The following is an 18667-nucleotide window of genomic DNA, read 5'->3' on the forward strand; positions in this document are numbered from 1 at the left end:
TCTCAGGCTGCTACTCAGAATGAAAAGCAAACAATGTGCGGTCAATGCTGATGTGTCCTGGTGTTGTCAAATTCAACATATTTCACTGGTGCCTTCCCAGATCCGCTCAAGAACAGTTACAGGGTCTAGATGGATCCCCTTCATTTCCTGCACTGCACTTAGCACATTAGTGATTCTTATGCATAGCAGATGCATCTGAAAAATAAGTAAGGCCCAAGGAAGAAGGGGGGAAACTGTTCGAACCGCTTGTTCAGACTGTCAAGGACTGAAAGGGTGGAGCAGTGAATAATTGGAGCCCCCATCATGAATCTCTTAGTTCCTATTTAGCACACGTGCACACGCCTGTAGGGTCGAACGTGCAAACAGATGTGGTTTCGAAGTGTTGCATCTGCACAAAGTCATTGGGCGGTAACTCATGTGTACAGTATATTTTATTTGCATGTAGCTGATCAGACGGTCCTGCTGAAATCTTTAACCAGACCCCTCAGGATTCTGCAGCCGGGGATGGCAAATTCTGCAGCAAAAAAAGAAAAATTGCAACCCCAAACTTTGCGGTATGTCTGCTGCAGGTAGAACATGTACTTGTCACTAAAATATGGCTTGGCCACTGCTAAAGTCACCGATCAGTCAATTTCTGTGACCTGGCAGAGTGTCCAGCAGCAGCGCACCTTGGAACAGAGGGCGTGATGCCAGAGTGCATTTGTAAATGTGAAAACTGATCTTCCTGGCACCATACATCCACTATTCCCTAGATACACAGGCTAGCAGGAGGAAAATGGAGTGGCAGGTACACTAGGGACTCGGGAGTGGAAGGGCAATGATGGTGAGGCTAGGGGACCACGAGTGTCCTGGGGGAGGGGTGTTTACTACGGGAAAGAGGTGGCACAAGAGGGGGAGACTCCTCTCTTTCATGGTAAACTGAGAGGGTGTTGAGTTAGAACCCGAGCTGCAGACTTTGGACCTGGGGCACCAGGGTTGAGTCCCAGCATCGCTTCAACATCCTGTGATTCTAGGCAAATCACTTAAACCCATGTTTAATGTAATTGGAGCTCATGTGATGAGCTCCAATACGCAGCAGTGGCTCCTAAACTATGGCGGAGGAGCATTGCTGCCCCCCCCCACCCCCGAGCAACTACAAAAGTTGAAAAATAAAATGATAATAAACCAGGTTTATTATAATTTTATTTTTCTCTCCTGGGCGAGTCCTGGGGAAGGGGCTATCGCGGGGATAGTCACAGAGGGGGGAGTGGTGGGCACTGTTGTCAGTGTGTATGTGTGTTTGGCCGGCAGTCTCAGGATGGCCAAACCGGCATGCGCACTGAAGGGGTCTCTAAGCCGAGCTACGTTGCCGGGTTGGAGACAGCAGACATAGGCTTCCAGTCTCTCTGGATTGGATGCAGCGGATTCTGAGAGCCTGTCCTGGTGAGGAGCAGAAGAGCAGTGGTGCGGCAGGTACGTTATTTTTTTATTTTTTGTTGTTTGACTGTCAGTCATTGTTCATTCCACCCTTTTCACCCCTGCCCCGCCACTCACCCCGGACATCAGCCGTTACTAGTGGCGAGTTTGCGCTATATAAAGCTGCAAAAAAAATAAAGAGCCAAGTGGCAGCAGGTCCCAGGAAACAAAGTGCCGGGCGGGGTGTGGGGTGTTGCATGTTCTTACTTCGCATTCCGTTGCAACGCATGCCTTTACCACGCATGGGTTACAACGGAATGGTATTTCTACGCATTAGCTTTTCCTCGAATTCTTCCGTTGTGACGTCATACGTCGTTAAGAGGAAGCGGAAGTTTTTTTCTGTTTTCTCTTAAACGACGCTGATTGCCTGCATATCCCGACGTGACTTCTGGTGAGGTTGTTTTTTTTGGGGGGGGGGGGGGGGGGAGACCCCCCCAAGCCCCCTTTTTTTACTTTTAACCTTTACCACATATGCCATTACTACATACCTCGCAGTAAAGGTATGCGTGGTGAAGGCTTTCATGGTAACCACGCATGCATTGTACTGCATGCGTGGTTAAGGTATTCGTGGAAACGGCCGCGTTGTAGTGGCCGTTTCCTGGTGTGGGGACCTGACAACATGGGAGTTCGGCCTGAGGATTTTAAAGGCAGGCGGAGTATCTTAACTCCTCTGCCCGCCTGCTAACCCGTTTCTCACCCTCCTTTTATTGGCTTAGCATACAGCATAGCCAATAAAAGAAGGATCAGACTGAGTGACAATGACAATTTGGCCGGCAATTTTGTAAAAATAGCGGCATCTTTTCAAAAGGGCTGATTATCCTGGAGGGTCTGTTTAACTGGCTTTAGCTGGATATTCTTTTCTCTTGTTGAATTTCACTTCCTCGCACATGAATGATTGCAGACGTAGAAGCCTGGCCCATCGCATTATTACAAGAGTCAAAAATTCTCATAATTAGCTTCTGAGTGACTACATGACATTTTAGAAAAACACAGCTAAAGTACGCATCATTACACATAATAACACAAAATGCAACTACGACATTTGGCGCTACATTTTAATGTAAAAAGCGACTGGTTGCTCCGGCTGTTCCCATTCCCTGGTGTTACTTTCTTTGCTGTGAACGGACCACATTTCTGTGAAGTGTCATACAGCCATAATTTCGAGAATTTAGCATAAAAAGCATCATGTAAAATTACTGTAATCGTGCATTATTACTCCAGCATAAAGGACATTTCTCCCTGGGCTTACATATTATTGGGTGAACCCAAGCAGGGTCATACTAGCAGCTCTACTCAGGTGAGATGCTGAGCGCAGCCCTGGGGATGCCCCTAGACTGTAGACCCATGGATACACACTTATTTTTGATATAGTACTAACCGACCACCCTGCTAGACAACCATTGAACCCAAAAAACAAGGAACAAGTCCTAACATATACAGGTGGGGACTTATTAGCATAGGCAATGTGCAAAGATGTCACTATATCGTAGGAAGGGCCATCACACACAGAAATGGGAAAATAATTTTTAAACATGCTTTGAAGTATTGAAATGAAACAAGCAACTTTCCCACAAGTAATAGAAAACAGAACTTACGAAATTGTGACCACAGTTTGAAGCAAAGTTGGGGCCGGTTTGATAGTCACATTTAAAATGAGCAGTTTTTCAAAGAGTAAAAAGAAATGCGATGCTCGCCTGTAACATTCAGATTGTGGTTTACTGCACATGCTCAGTCTGTGCACCATTTGTCTTTAATGCTCTCATGAATGATCGATATTCTGTAACAGGCCTGTACTTCTTGCCAGATATCCAGCATGATTTACCTCTACTAATCCCCCTATTTAACACCTTCAGATAGTCTTTCAGAAAGCAAAATTTAAGGCACAAGGGTTATTTAAAACTCTATATTCTTATGTAGCTGCCTGAGTGCTGTTGACATGTTTCGACGTCAGTAATGTGTGTAGGAGATCATTAAGGCCTTCATCAAGACATAGTAAGATCCTCCAGTCTCTTCTTGTTTGGAAGGAGTTTGCTTATGAGTTACTCTCGTTTCACAAAGTCTTGAGCCTGAGTTAGCTGGTTCCCACTACAGAAGCTTTTTAGTCGGTCTTCTATTTAACATGAATGTCCTGGGTTCTCGTGAAGACGGAACCCCATGAATCACTCTCCATGATAAGGCAAGCCACAGAGACAATACTTTACTGCATGTCCTGGATCAATATAAGAAGGGCCCGAAGGACTCCTTGGGATGGCTGAGCTCCAATGTATCCACTGATTCCAATGGGCGCGTGCCAATGATCCCACATCCTTTCAAATGGGAAGAGCAATGCAATGACCCACACCTGGATGGGCACTTTATTCCGGAACGTGGTAGGTCTACCACTTCCGTTAACCTTCCTGGTCTAACTAAGCCTCCCCAAGATGCATCTGTTGCAAGTGGAGTGGTCTGCAAAGTTGTGAGCCTCATCATCGTCATGGGACACGGAGAGTACTACATGTCTATTCCTAAGCAGACCAAATTGATTCCACTTCCAATGTTTACTCAAGCTGAGATACTGTGAACAATCTTTCTCCCTGGTGTGCTGTTTAGCTGCAGTAGTACATCAGATTAAATTGGAACTTACTACACTTGTGGTAATCAGGCTTGTGTTCAGTTACACAAGGACCAGTCTGAATCCTTTTATCAATCTTATGCAGAGATTCCCATCTGATATTTTGTCACGTGACCTCCCGCTCTGCGTAAGAGATGGAGCAGAAGCATTTCAGAAACTTCTCCACTCTTTGCCATCTTGATTCCAAGCTACGGGATGAGTCTATGAGAGCCGCTCAGTTGTAAGGTACTAGAAGAGGTAGCAAAGTTAACTGCCAACACATGCAAGCTGATAACTATGCAGCTAGTGGTGCAACAAACTATTATGTAAAACTGAATGGCCATAGATTTTGTCCTGGCTAATAAGAGTGGTAAACGTGATCAATAGGGCTGAATGTTGTACTTAACGTAACCAACGTTTCTGCAGGTTGCCTTGAAGTTTTTTAGACACTACATGAAAGTGTCAAAGATCTGCGCTCTATTAATAATATTTTTGTGCTTGAAGGTTTGGAACACTGGCCATGGTTTAAAACAATTGTTGAGGTATGAAAATACTGTAAGCAGCTTTGTGCATTACGGACTTCATTTCCGAGTCGAGTCTCATTCCCTCTATCGCACGCGATACGATAAGTGAGGGCGCTTTCCCATCTTACCTGATGACGGTCTATGATGATGATGACATCATTATGATATTCGTGAGAAGTCTGATTAGGACTCTTTGGTAAGTTATAAAAGCGCTGTGGAGTACAAAGTTTATTGATTAATGAATATTTAGGGGTGAAAGGTTGTGTGATCAAAGAGCAGAAGGGGGATAGACTGTGGACATTTTAAACACACTGGGCCTGTCTTAGCAAAACCAGAACCTGCTACAGCCATGTGTGATCCTCACACTAATAATGCCCGCAAGTTGTGCGCGTCTATGAAGTTGAGGCGTGTTTGGCACTCGAGATGTGAAAGTTAGGCAAAAAGTGATTTTAGTTGTGTTCCTTGTGAAGCCCTTCTCTAGTTCTCATGAGCAAAGCTAATGCACCTGCATATTAGTTTTGTGAGAACCCTCTGAATTGATCCATACTAGAAAACTGTGTGATTTGCAGTCTAAATGTGTGTCCTGCCTGGAATCAGAGACACTGCATCGATCCAATTTTTTCAGGAGACCGGTCGGTGGAGTTTATTGACAAAAACATGAGAATAGTCTGTGACTCACACTTTCATACTCAAACAAATAGGGAGTGAGGCTTTCTTTGACAAGGGGATGAACAGGAAGAGGACAGAAGAGAAAGATGCAAACTCCTCACAAGCAAACAACCAATCACAGCGGAGATGAGCTGAAAGTAGAGTCACGCCTCACAGACAGATGGAAAGTGAGAGCTATCTGAACTGGGCAAAATGCCAGGGGGTTGTGGAACGATCCACCGCAAATATATCCTAAAACTTGGAACCAGGAAAATAAGATTGTGAAACCGGAGATACACACAGTTTAACAGGGAGACATGAGTATACATTCTATTTTTTATTTTTGAGGTTTTTAGATTAGGATACACGTAAACGAAATGAACATCACAAGGTGAGTTGTAAGGAAGCTGAGTCACAGATAATGCAAAACAGAGAAAAAGACAAACATCATTTCTAAGACCCAACACAGGAAACAAAATAAAAATAACATAGCTAATGCAGGAAGACTCAAAAAGGAAATGGAAGAAGGAGGTTACCATGATACCAACGTGCCAATGCTGTACATGTGATCTCTGACATTCTGCAGTAAGAAAAATTGAGGGGTGGTGGTCCCAGTAACTCATGTCTTTGGCATCAGGAAAGCTAGGGTATGGTCTCGCTCTTGTTGGTGGTGATTTGTGGTTTACTTGTGCCCAAATATTTTGCAAGCAGGTGTTCTTTCAATAGTTGCTTAAATAGATGTGGGGCTTGCCTAATATACGGCGGCAACATGTGCCAAGTTTTGGGTATTTTCTAAGAATACTCTTATACATGTTAATATTTTTTAAATAGTATATTACGTACTTGTTTTTGTGTAGTGTGATCCAAGCTAATAAGCACCAGAGCACTTTCCTTTGCTCCAGAGGTTTCTTGTGTTTTGTATGATAGTTAGTTTCCTTTTGATGTATTGGGGTGCACAGTTTTGTAGGTTAGGGATGATGATTTGTAACAGCATCTTGCCTCAAAGGGCAGCCACCTCGAAGAGAAGGGGTGTGAGATGGTCACATATGCCTTTATTTTGACTGAATGAGCTGCTTAATTTTGACCAATTTTAGATGTAGTGGCACTTTTTGGGGGAGCCAGGTTAGGAGCCCATTTCCATGGTTAGGGAGAGGTATCAGGAAGGACTGAACTACAGTTTTGAGATCTTCTCCAGAAAATAATTGTTTTCATTTCCAGAAACGTATATATTGGAAAAAGGAGGACTTTAAAAGCTGTTTGCTATGGGTATCGAATTTGAGGTTCTACCACTTCAGCCTTTAAACTACACTCTGTTAGCGCAAAGAGCCATGTGTCAATCATTTTGGCTTCTGTGGTGAGAAAAAATGTAATTGTTTTAGAGTCATATAATCTGCACTTTAAGGGGGGCGGCACAGATGCCGATATCAAGGCAAGAATTGGCAAAGCAAGAGCTACCTTCAGTCAGCTAAAGAAGATCTGGAGCTTCAAGGACCTAACGCTGTAAAACAAGATCAAGCTTTTTAACACCAACATAAAAACTGTCCTGTATGGAGCAGAACAGTGACCACCACAAAGTCCAGACCTTCAACAACACCTGTCTGATGAAAATCCTCTAAATTCTCTGGCCAAACACCATCAGAAACAACGATCTTTGGCAGCAGACTTTACAACTCTCTACCCATGAAGAAATCACTGAATGAGGCTGGCAATGGAAAGGTCAAACCATGCACACGCCCAAGTCAAACACCACCAGAAAAGCCCTGCCCTGGAAAGCTCAAGAGAAAAGGAAACGCGAAATCGAGACTGACTGCAAAGAGATGGGCTACACCTGGAGTTAGACTGAAAGAAAAGTCCAAGACAGAGATACCTGGAGAGTCCTGGTTCCTGGCCTATACCCCTGGAGGGGTAGTAGGCATAAGTAAGTAGCTAAGTTATCACCCCTAGCCAGGTGCAGTTGGTAGATCAGGTTTATGGTTGACAAAGGTGAGCTTTCGTTTACTTTATTGTGATTTTGCCTTTAAAGTGTGTGGTGAATGTTTTGCACTTAATCTCCCAGGGATCTGTTGTGAGGTCATCAGGAGGTAGGATACCTTTCACAGGTCATATGGTTTTTGGGATCTATTTTTAGCTGTGATGCTCTGAGATTTAAACAATCTACCCTGAATTTAAGGGTGTTGCACTTGTAGAGGCATCTCTTTAAGTTAAGGAACAGTCTGTGTTAGGAGATAGCATTTTTCCTCAATTTTCTCTCAAGCATGCCAACAATCTTGGTTTGTTATTTAGGTGGGAAGAAAACCAAATATTTGTATTCTTTGTTCATTTCATCTTTTTTTGGGGAGGCTACCTTGTCTAGGATGTCTGAGTTGTAAAGGTTCATGAAACTGGAAGTCTCATTTTCATAGTTGCCGATCTTTAAAACGGATTCAAGAGTGATTGTTAGTTTAGTGTCCGAGCACTGACTAACTTCTCAAAACTTGCCATTTCAAGGTTTCACAGGTCATTAGAACATAATATACCTATTACGTTGTGGATTTTAGGAATTTAAGGGGAAATTGGTAAAGAAAAGAAGCCAAGGCATGATCATACCCATCTACTAGGGGTACCAACTATAAACATCCGTACTTTGGATATAATGAGACATAGAATAGCACCTTTGGGGGAGGGGAGGGGATATTAGAGTGTTGAACATGGTCATGTTATCTAGGAAAGTTTAAAGATGTGGAAAGATTAAGTCTTATTTATGTCCCCATTTTAGGTTAAAATTATCTAAAACTATGCTCTCTGAGCAGGGGAGGAGTTCAATAGTCAAGTAGTAAATAAAGTCATGCGTTAATTTTCGTTTTTTCCTTTGAGGGGAAGGGTGACTGCAAGGTCCAAAAAGTTCTTGTATTGTAACAGCCTTCAGGTATGAGAATATCGAAAACAGGTTGTGATGCCTGTGTTAACCAAGTCTTGTGAGGAACAGGAGGTCAAGTGTATTGTGGCACAGGAAATCCTCCATCTCTGTAGCATTTGAGATGGTCCATCTATAGTTTGGGATGGTGCACTAAAGACATGGTTGTTTCTCATCTTAGGGTTTAAGGCAGGGAGATAATATAACTTATTTACTTATTTGAGAGTTTTGAACAGCACAGATACATAAAAGCTCCTGGGGTATGCATGTGCTGTTCGGCTAGAAAGGAGGTTATGAATACTTTTATGTATCTTATAGTTCTTTCAGGGTATGCTTTGTATGGTGATGTTGCCCTTATAGGCTGCACTTCTATAAGTTTGGTGTGTTGAGGGTATTGTGTCTCTTCCAGTTCTCGGAGTACTAGAGTATGTGTGGTCAGACGGTTGTGAGTTTCGACAGTAATGGGTGAGGTGGAGATAGCGGAGATGCTGGTTTTGCCTTCTAGGGCTCAGAGAACAAACTGGGCTATTTTCACGAACTTTTCATTGCCTTTTTGTCATTCATTGGTTGCTATATATGAACTAGGGGTGGATATCATTTGCAAGAGTGTGGAAGATATGATTTCTCTTGTGTGATATGTTCTGGGTGACTGCCTTGGCTTAATACTTCTGTATATGCCTTGTTTATGTCTGTATCTGTTGAAAGTTTCTCTCTCAAAGTTTGCAAGCAGGGCTGGTCCTACATATAAGGCATGTGTTAGCTTGCAGACTCTGAGAAACGACCACAAGAATGAGCCAGTACTGCAGGCACTTGGGAATAACCTCAGTCAAGTGCTGGCCATGGGAAACAATCACACATGGAGCAGCGCTAGTGGGAATAGGAAACAACCACTTGTTTTCTACAGCCTTTGAACAATGGGAATTAACCAAACACGTAGGCCAGACCTGCAGGCACAGAGAAACACCCACAACTGTGTACCAGCCATGGTGGCACTACCGAACAAAAATGCAAAAGCTCCAAGCCTACTAGTCACATGTGTGTACCAGAGAAATTATGACTGTCATGTGCCAGCCAAACAGGCATTGGAGACCAACTTTACACGTCAATCTGACAGGCAATAAGGAACAACCATATTCATATGCCAGTTCTGCATGAACTTTAAAGCAAACTCACATATGTATTAAACATGCATGCACTGGGAAACAACCACATACATACAGAAGCCCTGCCAGGCCTACAAAACAAACACATGTATGCGCCAGCCCTGCATCCACTGAGAAACAAAAATAGGCATCAGTCATTCCTTGCATGTCTCAACCCTCGAGGAACTGTCAAATAATTTCATCTATGTACCCATCCTGTTGAACCTGGGGAGTCATTACTTGTACTTGGTCTCACTGGAAGCACCTGGCCTCAGCTGTATACATTTTCCTGCTTCAGGAAGGATAAAGAGCAATTATATGCATCTGCCTTCCCAGGAGAGACTGAGGAACAATTGCATGTATGTTACATGTTGTACTTGACCTGGAGTGATTGAGGAAAAATTGTATGCATCCCTCAACTCTATAGAGACTCTGGAGCAACTGCATCCATGTGCCTGGCGTGGGGAAACTTGCATGTGGAATATCTGCACGTGCTTGAGCCAACGATATGGAGGAAAATCTGTGTGTGAGCTAGAAATACTTAGAAACAACTGCATGCCCATGCCCACACCGGAGACACTGATGGACAATGGCATGCATGTGCCTGATGGAAAGACGGTAGAACAATTGCATACATAAGCCTACTCCGGAGAGATACGAGTAGCCGTTGCATGCATGTCACGACTGATGAACAGCAAAACTGCCAATACCATTCGGAACAAGAACGTTTATGGTCTGACAGGATGGTGCCAGGCAATATTGTACACTTACTTGCAACATAGAGGGAGAGGAAGATCCCAGCCAGGGCCGCCCCCTGGAACAGCCGCGTCAGAAGGAACATGAGAAAGTCCATGGAAATAGTAACACCAGTGCCGAAGAGGACTGCCAGGAGAAGGGCAGCCAGAAAGGTGCTTCGACGTCCAAACCTAGGGAGAGAGCACACCAGCATTACAGAAAGGCCACGTTTAGCAGGATAGGTATTGGGCAGCCAGCAAGTACAGACTATGGGTGCAGAGAAGCAGAATAGCTCTGCAGGGTGCAACCACTGGCAAAGAAGTCAAGCAATGCCGCACTACTGGCGCGGTAAACCTCAGAGTGGAGACTGCTACTGAACACGTTCAAATGAAAGGACTCTTCCCTCACGAAAGCCAAGGCAATCAGCATCCTGGGCACAAAGAGTTATTGCATGCTGAAAAGAAAGGGTGGTCTACTGGAGGGTTCTGAAGCAGGGGTGTTGAACTGAGGAAGGGTGATGTACTGTGGGGTTCTGTACAGAAGTGGTGTATTGATGTGGTCTGAAGCAACATAGGTGTCCCAAAGAGCTCCCGTGTGCTAGGGGTTTTGACGGTGTAATGGAATTGGAGCAGAGTTATGAAGTAGGACTGATGCTCTCCAGTGGTACTAAAGCAGTGGTGGTATATTGAGGGAGTTATCACTGGGGTGGTGTACTAGGAGGCTCTGAAACAAGTTGCATCAGACCTTGTTCAGGAGACCACAGGGCAAGCAGGGGCAACTGGACCATAACGGTGGTGGCTGTGGTCATTGGATTCTGGTGTTCTGGGGCACATCTCACGATGACTCTGCAATCTGGGCCAAGAGCACACTTTCTACGCTTGACTCAGGGTAGCGAGGGTGAGCAATCAACGGTTCCTCAGCGAGGTTATGTGGGTGGTAGAGACAGAACAAACAACAGGACAAGGATTCCTTGTCTAGCTATGTGATTTTCCTTTGCTAAAAGAAGTACTTTAATAACACCAAAATGATATATTACACACAAGGAATGTTAGTCACACAATGTTGTGCACTGCTGGTGATTTGTTGTTTTCTACACAGAAATCAGTAGACTAGATTCAATCACAGGTGCCAGCGAACTGTAAGGGGAGATAAGCAGTATCCATGGTTTCTATGATGTAGCGGTCACTCTGTATTTTGTTTTCTAGACAATTCTCTTTGAAGTCTGTGACAAAGTTTGCAGTCAATGTTCAGCTCAAGCAATGGTTTTATCTGAGATGTGGGCACTTGTTAGCAGTAGCGGCTCCTCCGCCAAGGCGGAGTAGCATTGCCCCACTGCTCAAAAGGAAAAATAAAATAACGTATTGTTATTATCATTTTAGTTTTCCTATTGCAGTCAGTGGCGGGGCAGGGCTAGTCAGAGCTGGGGGAGGAGTGGTTTCAAGGCCCTAAGGGTGCACAACTGTATGGACGGCCCTCTTGAGCCAGCCAAACAGTCATGCACACTTTACATCTTACCCACCAGGCTGTAATGCACAGCCAGGTGAGGAACATGCCCAGCCTCCCATTGCTCGTCTGAGTGCTGAACCACAGCGCTCAGACCAATCACAATGCTGCATTGCAGTAATGTGGTTGGTTCAGGGGAGCCTGGGAGCCCGGGTGCTTCCTGCTGCAGCACCGGAGACAGGAAGAAGAGGACGGAGGAGAGGCAGCGGCCAGCTGTTTTCAGGTAAGTGTTTCTTTTTCTTTTTTCGTACAGTCCCCCCTCCCCCGGTCCAGTAGCAGCTGCTACTGCTTGTTAGGCTTAAGTACGAGCATACAGGCTTTATTCCAGCAGAAGATTTCAAATCAGTTGTACAATACCTAGTCCTCTCGAAAATCGACTATGGTAATGCCCTTCTCACCGGGTCTCCCAAAATTCACTTGGCCCCCTTTAAATCTGTTCTAAACCTAGCGCCTAGGATTATAACTGGTTGCAAAGGCTCTGAACACATCTCACCGGCCCTAAAGACCCTCAAATGGCTTCCTATTGAAGGCAGATCCTCCTTTAAATTAGCCTGCATTACTCACAAAGGCCTCCATCAAAAAACCCTGCTCTACCTTTCTAACAAACTCAAAAAAGCGGGCAGTGCCCGTTCGATGAGAAGCAGTAACTCTCTCCTCCTCGTCCCTCCTTTGCTATAAAAGAAAGCCACACAATCTCGCTCCTTCTCTGGTAAGTCCCCCAGCATCTGAATACCCTCCCAAAGAACTACGACTGAATGCTTCATACGTCAGTTTCAAAAAAAGACCTTAAATTGCACCTGCTCAACAAATACTGGGGTCCATAATCATTTTATGCCCATACTTGCTGCTCAGTCTCTTCTTTTTTGAATCCCCTACCTTCCCCCCTTTCTCCCACCTCTACTGCACTCCACCATACCCATCCACTCCTCTTGCGTCCCCCTCGGTTCATCCCTCTCTTTATAATTAGCCACCCCTCCCTCCATTCTCGCCTAACTCTTCAGTTTTCATTCAAAATATGAGTCTAGTCCCTTTTTACTGGTTAATAATTTGTAACTGTGTTATCCATATACTGCCTAGTATATAGCTCCAATTTTGGAAAAGGGGGGGGGTGGTGATGGACAGAGTTTCTGAATGATGCAGAATACTCTTACCAAGTCAATAGATCATGGTTTTAATCCATCACCGTTTTTTAGCTCACTGCACCATCCCAGCTCAGAACCTGGCTATATGCAAATTAGTCTGTTCCTGTCCCAGTGCATGATGGGAACAGGGCAAACCAAACTACCAAGCCAATCCTTATACTGGGAAGGAAACAAGCTTCCGGGGACCGGTTTCTGGCATCACAGCCTTCTTCGGCCCGGCTTGCTTGAATCCTGATGGTGCAATGAGCAAGGGACTCACGTCTGAGTATACCCTCCCACACATAGGGGCTCATTAGGATAGCGGTTTTTCCGCATCCTCTGGGCCGGCGGAATCCACCGCCGGCCCGGAGGATGCGGAAAAACCGCAGCGGACCAACCAAAGACCCACCGCCACATTAGGATGGCTGGTGGGTCCTGTTTTCCGTCCGCAGCTTTTCCGCCGCGGTTGGCTTACAACCGCGGCGGAAAAGCTGTAATATGGTGACGGTGTCTCTCAGACACCGTCCACCATATTAGGATGCACAGAAAGAAATGCTTTTACACGGCGGATATTCCGCCGTGTAAAAGCATACGGTGCTTCACTGCGGGGGCCCGTTGCGGGCCCCCTGGGTAAAGGGGGGGTGGGGGGTGCACATGGGGGGTACCTATGGTACCCCCCTGCATATGTATGCAGCAATCGGCAGGCACCGCGCGGTGCCTGCTGCTTGCTGCATACATGTGCAATGTATGCTTTTTTAACATTGCGGCGGGTGCAGCTTGAAGCTACACCCGCCGCAATGTTAAATATCCAGGATGTGACCGCCAGGGTGGCGGTCACATCCTAATTTGCACGGAGGGACCGCCGCAGCCCATGCGGACGGTCCCTCCTACTCTAGGGTGCGTCCGTCCGCCATCCTAATGAGCCCCATAGTGTGGATAAAACCGATTTTGGAAAAGGGGGGTGGTGATGGACAGAGTTTCTGAATGATGCAGAATACTCTTACCAAGTCAATAGATCATGGTTTTAAACCATCACCGTTTTTTAGCTCACTGCACCATCCCAGCTCAGAACTTGGCTATATGCAAATTAGTCTGTTCCTGTCCCAGTGCATGATGGGAACAGGGCAAACCAAACTACCAAGCCAATTATTATACTGGGAAGGAAACAAGCTTCCGGGGACCGGTTTCTGGCATCACAGCCTTCTTCGGCCCGGCTTGCTTGAATCCTGATGGTGGAATGAGAAAGGGACTCCCGTCTGAGTATACCCTCCCACACATAGTGTGGATAAAACCGATTTTGGAAAAGGGGGGTGGTGATGGACAGAGTTTCTGAATGATGCAGAATACTCTTACCAAGTCAATAGATCATGGTTTTAATCCATCACCGTTTTTTAGCTCACTGCACCATCCCAGCTCAGAACCTGGCTATATGCAAATTAGTCTGTTCCTGTCCCAGTGCATGATGGGAACAGGGCAAACCAAACTACCAAGCCAATTCTTATACTGGGAAGGAAACAAGCTTCCGGGGACCGGTTTCTGGCATCACAGCCTTCTTCGGCCCGGCTTGCTTGAATCCTGATGGTGGAATGAGAAAGGGACTCACGTCTGAGTATACCCTCCCACACATAGTGTGGATAAAACCGATTTTGGAAAAGGGGGGGGGGGGTGATGGACAGAGTTTCTGAATGATGCAGAATACTCTTACCAAGTCAATAGATCATGGTTTTAATCCATCACCGTTTTTTAGCTCACTGCACCATCCCAGCTCAGAACCTGGCTATATGCAAATTAGTCTGTTCCTGTCCCAGTGCATGATGGGAACAGGGCAAACCAAACTACTAAGCCAATTCTTATACTGGGAAGGAAACAAGCTTCCGGGGACCGGTTTCTGGCATCACAGCCTTCTTCGGCCCGGCTTGCTTGAATCCTGATGGTGCAATGAGCAAGGGACTCACGTCTGAGTATACCCTCCCACACATAGTATGGATAAAACCTATTTTGGAAAAGGGGGTGGTGATGGGCAGAGTTTCTGAATGATGCAGAATACTCTTACCAAGTCAATAGATCATGGTTTTAATCCATCACCGTTTTTTAGCTCACTGCACCATCCCAGCTCAGAACCTGGCTATATGCAAATTAGTCTGTTCCTGTCCCAGTGCATGATGGGAACAGGGCAAACCAAACTACCAAGCCAATTCTTATACTGGGAAGGAAACAAGCTTCCGGGGACAGGTTTCTGGCATCACAGCCTTCTTCGGCCCGGCTTGCTTGAATCCTGATGGTGCAATGAGCAAGGGACTCACGTCTGAGTATACCCTCCCACACATAGTGTGGATAAAACCGATTTTGGAAAAGGGGGGTGGTGATGGACAGAGTTTCTGAATGATGCAGAATACTCTTACCAAGTCAATAGATCATGGTTTTAATCCATCACCGTTTTTAAGCTCACTGCACCATCCCAGCTCAGAACCTGGCTATATGCAAATTAGTCTGTTCCTGTCCCAGTGCATGATGGGAACAGGGCAAACCAAACTACTAAGCCAATTCTTATACTGGGAAGGAAACAAGCTTCCGGGGACCGGTTATGGCATCACAGCCTTCTTCGGCCCGGCTTGCTTGAATCCTGATGGTGCAATGAGCAAGGGACTCACGTTTGAGTATACCCTCCCACACATAGTGTGGATAAAACTCCATCCTTTCACTTTGTATCGACAATAACGAGACTAGTACCTTTTACTTTTTAATAATTTGTAATTTGTATTTCTTTGTTGCTTAGCAAATGGCTTCATCCTATCCCTTTGTATCTTTATTAAGATATGTTATTTACTTTGTTGCTTAAGCCTATCATTTCTCTATGTTTCTTTCCGTTGCCATTTGTTTTTTATTAACCCATGTGTTATCGTCTTACCAATGTAAAGTGCACTGATACCTAAGGGTGAAGCCAGAGCTATATAAAAACCTCTTAAACAGGCAACAGCTGCATGATGAGCAGATGTGCTTATGGGCTCAGGGACTCGGCCAGGCCCTGCCTTCTTCTCTTTGCATGGGCCTGGTGCAGGGCCACAAACACTGGGAAGTTGGCTCCGACTGGGCAGATGCTGGCACTCCAACGGGTTGGCTTCCGTCCTCTGATCTGTGGTTCAAGTCCTATGTCTCCATGAGCATAAGATCAGCAAAAGTCTGTTGTACTCGTCTGGTGGCAGTTGCAGGAGCAGGCATGGTGGGTGGGAAGAGAGGGGGTGGGTTTCAGTGCAGAAACACCCATGGAGGCAGAGAGACCTAGATTGAGCTCAAGTTACTCTCCCACAAACAGTCCGCTGTTCTGAGCCGTTCCTCTCTGGGCTCGGCAGCTTGGATTCTCCTTACTCGGTCACTCACCTCCTGCAGGGACAAACAAGCTTCTCCTCTTCCCAGGTGAAGTAGCACCCAGGTCACAAGCAGACTCATAGTTCTTCCATCAAGATGTGGAGACTTCAAGTGTTGTCTCCTCACCTTTGGAATACTGGCTGTCTGGCAGATACATGTACTAGAACGCAGTAATTCTTCGAGTACTCTCCAGAGCACTTCCTTCCTGGAGCTAGAAGAACCAGGAATAAGAGCGAAGTGGAGTAGTATGGGTATCACCTTTATTCACCCTTACCAGATATGGGATGTTGATCCAACTGTCAATACCAAAGAATTGATTTGTGGTGGTTCCTTTTCATATGCTGCTAACGTCTTTGTAGAAGGTGATGGCTCTCACAGCAAGTAGTGACAATGCTTTCTCTAGGCAGGGGGACCCAAAACATGAGCACAATGAGGAGTGAAAACACTGCACCAGGCCGTCATTGGCCTTCTGGAAGTAGCACTCCAGGAGAAACAAATGGGCCAGCCCAGTCTACAAGTTTCCATCCTTCACACAGATTCTGCTGGATCACCCCATTCCCTGACCATGAACCCAAATTGCAGTGCTCTGAAAGTATTAATTAGCAATTCACTTTTAAAAACCTCATCATGGAAATTCTCAATAAAGCGTCTAGGGTTACCCTCTCCGGCTCAGGAATTTAGGCACTATACTTCCACTGTCAGGCAAGGCTACTTCACAATATCAATCATGCACCCTGGAATGCCAGGATAAATCAAAAATGGATCCCACCGTCTCAAAAGTCAAACACAGAAATCCACACCGAGTCCTGCTACCATGTCAGCTTTACACAACCGGCACTCAGCATGCATACAGGATATCAATGCAAGGGTACGGATGTTTTAATGCATGCAGAACTTTACACAAGTGGGCCCAGTAGGCCCTAAACTGCTCCTTAATCAGAGGAAAGGTTTTTTCAGTACTAGAATTACATATATACCAAGCATTTGCAATGCAATAAATCTCACATTTGCCAGAGTTTAAGCTATTGGCATTGTAAATGACAATGTCTTTTATTTATCTGCTTTGATAATTAACACATAAATAAAAGGCATTGTTATTTACAATGCAAATAGCTCAAACTATTGTAATTGCGAGACCTATTTCACTGCAAAGAAGCGGCCGCCATTGTCCCGGGATGCTTGGAAAGTGAAATCGCTCATGGCACACTGAATGTTGCAGGAAAGCAGGTCATGCCTGCAGTAGGAGAAACTCATTAAAGAAAATAAAATAGTGCTTACAGACTAAACAAGACATACTGTGTAACAACAGAAGTAAAAGGGCCAGTCCTCACGGGAGGTTACAAATGAAGACAAGGCGGCACCAAGGAGGGACTAACAATCCTATTAACGAATCAGAAGCCAGCATTGACAAAGGACAAGGACACAAGCCAATGACAAATATGGGCGGAGAGCGGGCGGGGCTTCAAGTCCATAGTAGAATACAGCATGCCTTACAGAGAAGCGCATGCGCAGCCCAGGCTTGACCTAAAATCAGTACAATGCCACCACTGCTTAATGTCAACAAACAAGAAAATGGAGTTTAGTCCATTGTCTGCTAGAGAGCTTAGTTTCATCCAGGCAAAACACCTATTGATTGCCTCTCGCCTTGATTTACGGATCGTTACCTTGAAGTAAATTATTAAAGGGCTGCACAGGCGTTTCAAGTGTCATTTCTATTTACTCGAAGTATCTGGGTATCTGGGTGACTATCTGTGGTATACGGAGGGGTTTCGTAGCAGGAGGGGTGAACTGAAGAGTTCTGGCAAAGGAGTGCTGTATATGCCCATAGCTTTTGCATGGACCTCAACAATCTGGGGCTGATGGGCATGTGAAATGCATATGGGAAATGTCTATTTTGTGCTGCTGTGTATCTAGTAATTTCGCTCTCACTTTAGCGGCTGGTCTCTGGCGCTCTGCCTGCTAAACTTACCACACTCTGGCACAAGGCCTTCTTTAGCTTTTATTAGTTAATGTCAATAGAGCAGTGCAATCTAAGGTTTGAGGTTTTGTGCTTTTCACGTCACTTCCTCACGCTGCTGTGTTTTCTACTGAAAATAAAGGTACAATGCAGAGAGCATGGGTGCAGATAGAGGAAGGATTTTTTGTTTATTTTTAAGTTATAGTTTGGGTTCTTGTGAAACACCACAAACCACCGCATGGCAGCCTGGGTGTTTTAGAATGTTCGAGAATTGAAAGCCACCTTCCACCCCGATAAACGACAAAGAGCTCAGGAAGTGCATACTTGCACAGCCCGCCATGTTCAGACACATGGTAAATACTCCTAGTAGCTGTAGTAGGCTTGAAATGTTGCTGAAGTGCTCTAAGAATACTCAGTCCAGACTCCTTGTCAAAGAAATGAGAGATATGGTTCTCAACTTGACACACAGGGTGGCATTTCTCTGCAATGCTCACTACGCCACCAAATTCAAGCTAGCCTGGCTGATGAAGGGTGATACCCTAAAATCGGTCCCAGGATGCTTGTTTCTGGTCCAGGGAGGACCTGGCCTGGCAGTTCGGGCTGGACTGTTCCCATGAGGAGCAGGGTCAAGACTGATTTGCATATTGCTTGGTTCAATCTGGGGTGGTGAGGCGAGCAAAAAAGCAATTGATTAAACCTAGACCTGTGACTGGGGGTGAATGATTGATTTGTT

General features: G+C 45.3%; 1 protein-coding gene across 1 annotated transcript in view; it reads right to left on the reverse strand.

Annotated features, from left to right (window-relative positions):
* Nucleotides 1–18667, reverse strand: part of SLC22A31 (solute carrier family 22 member 31) — a 251666-nt gene that overhangs the window by 130393 nt on the left and 102606 nt on the right. Inside the window, exon 3 of the mRNA XM_078670830.1 lies at nt 10024–10178. Within this exon, the coding sequence (XP_078526956.1) occupies nt 10024–10178 (155 nt within the window). The remainder of the gene's footprint in view (nt 1–10023; nt 10179–18667) is intronic.

This window comes from Lissotriton helveticus, chromosome 12, assembly GCF_964261635.1.
Source record: "Lissotriton helveticus chromosome 12, aLisHel1.1, whole genome shotgun sequence".
NCBI lineage: Eukaryota > Metazoa > Chordata > Amphibia > Caudata > Salamandridae > Lissotriton > Lissotriton helveticus.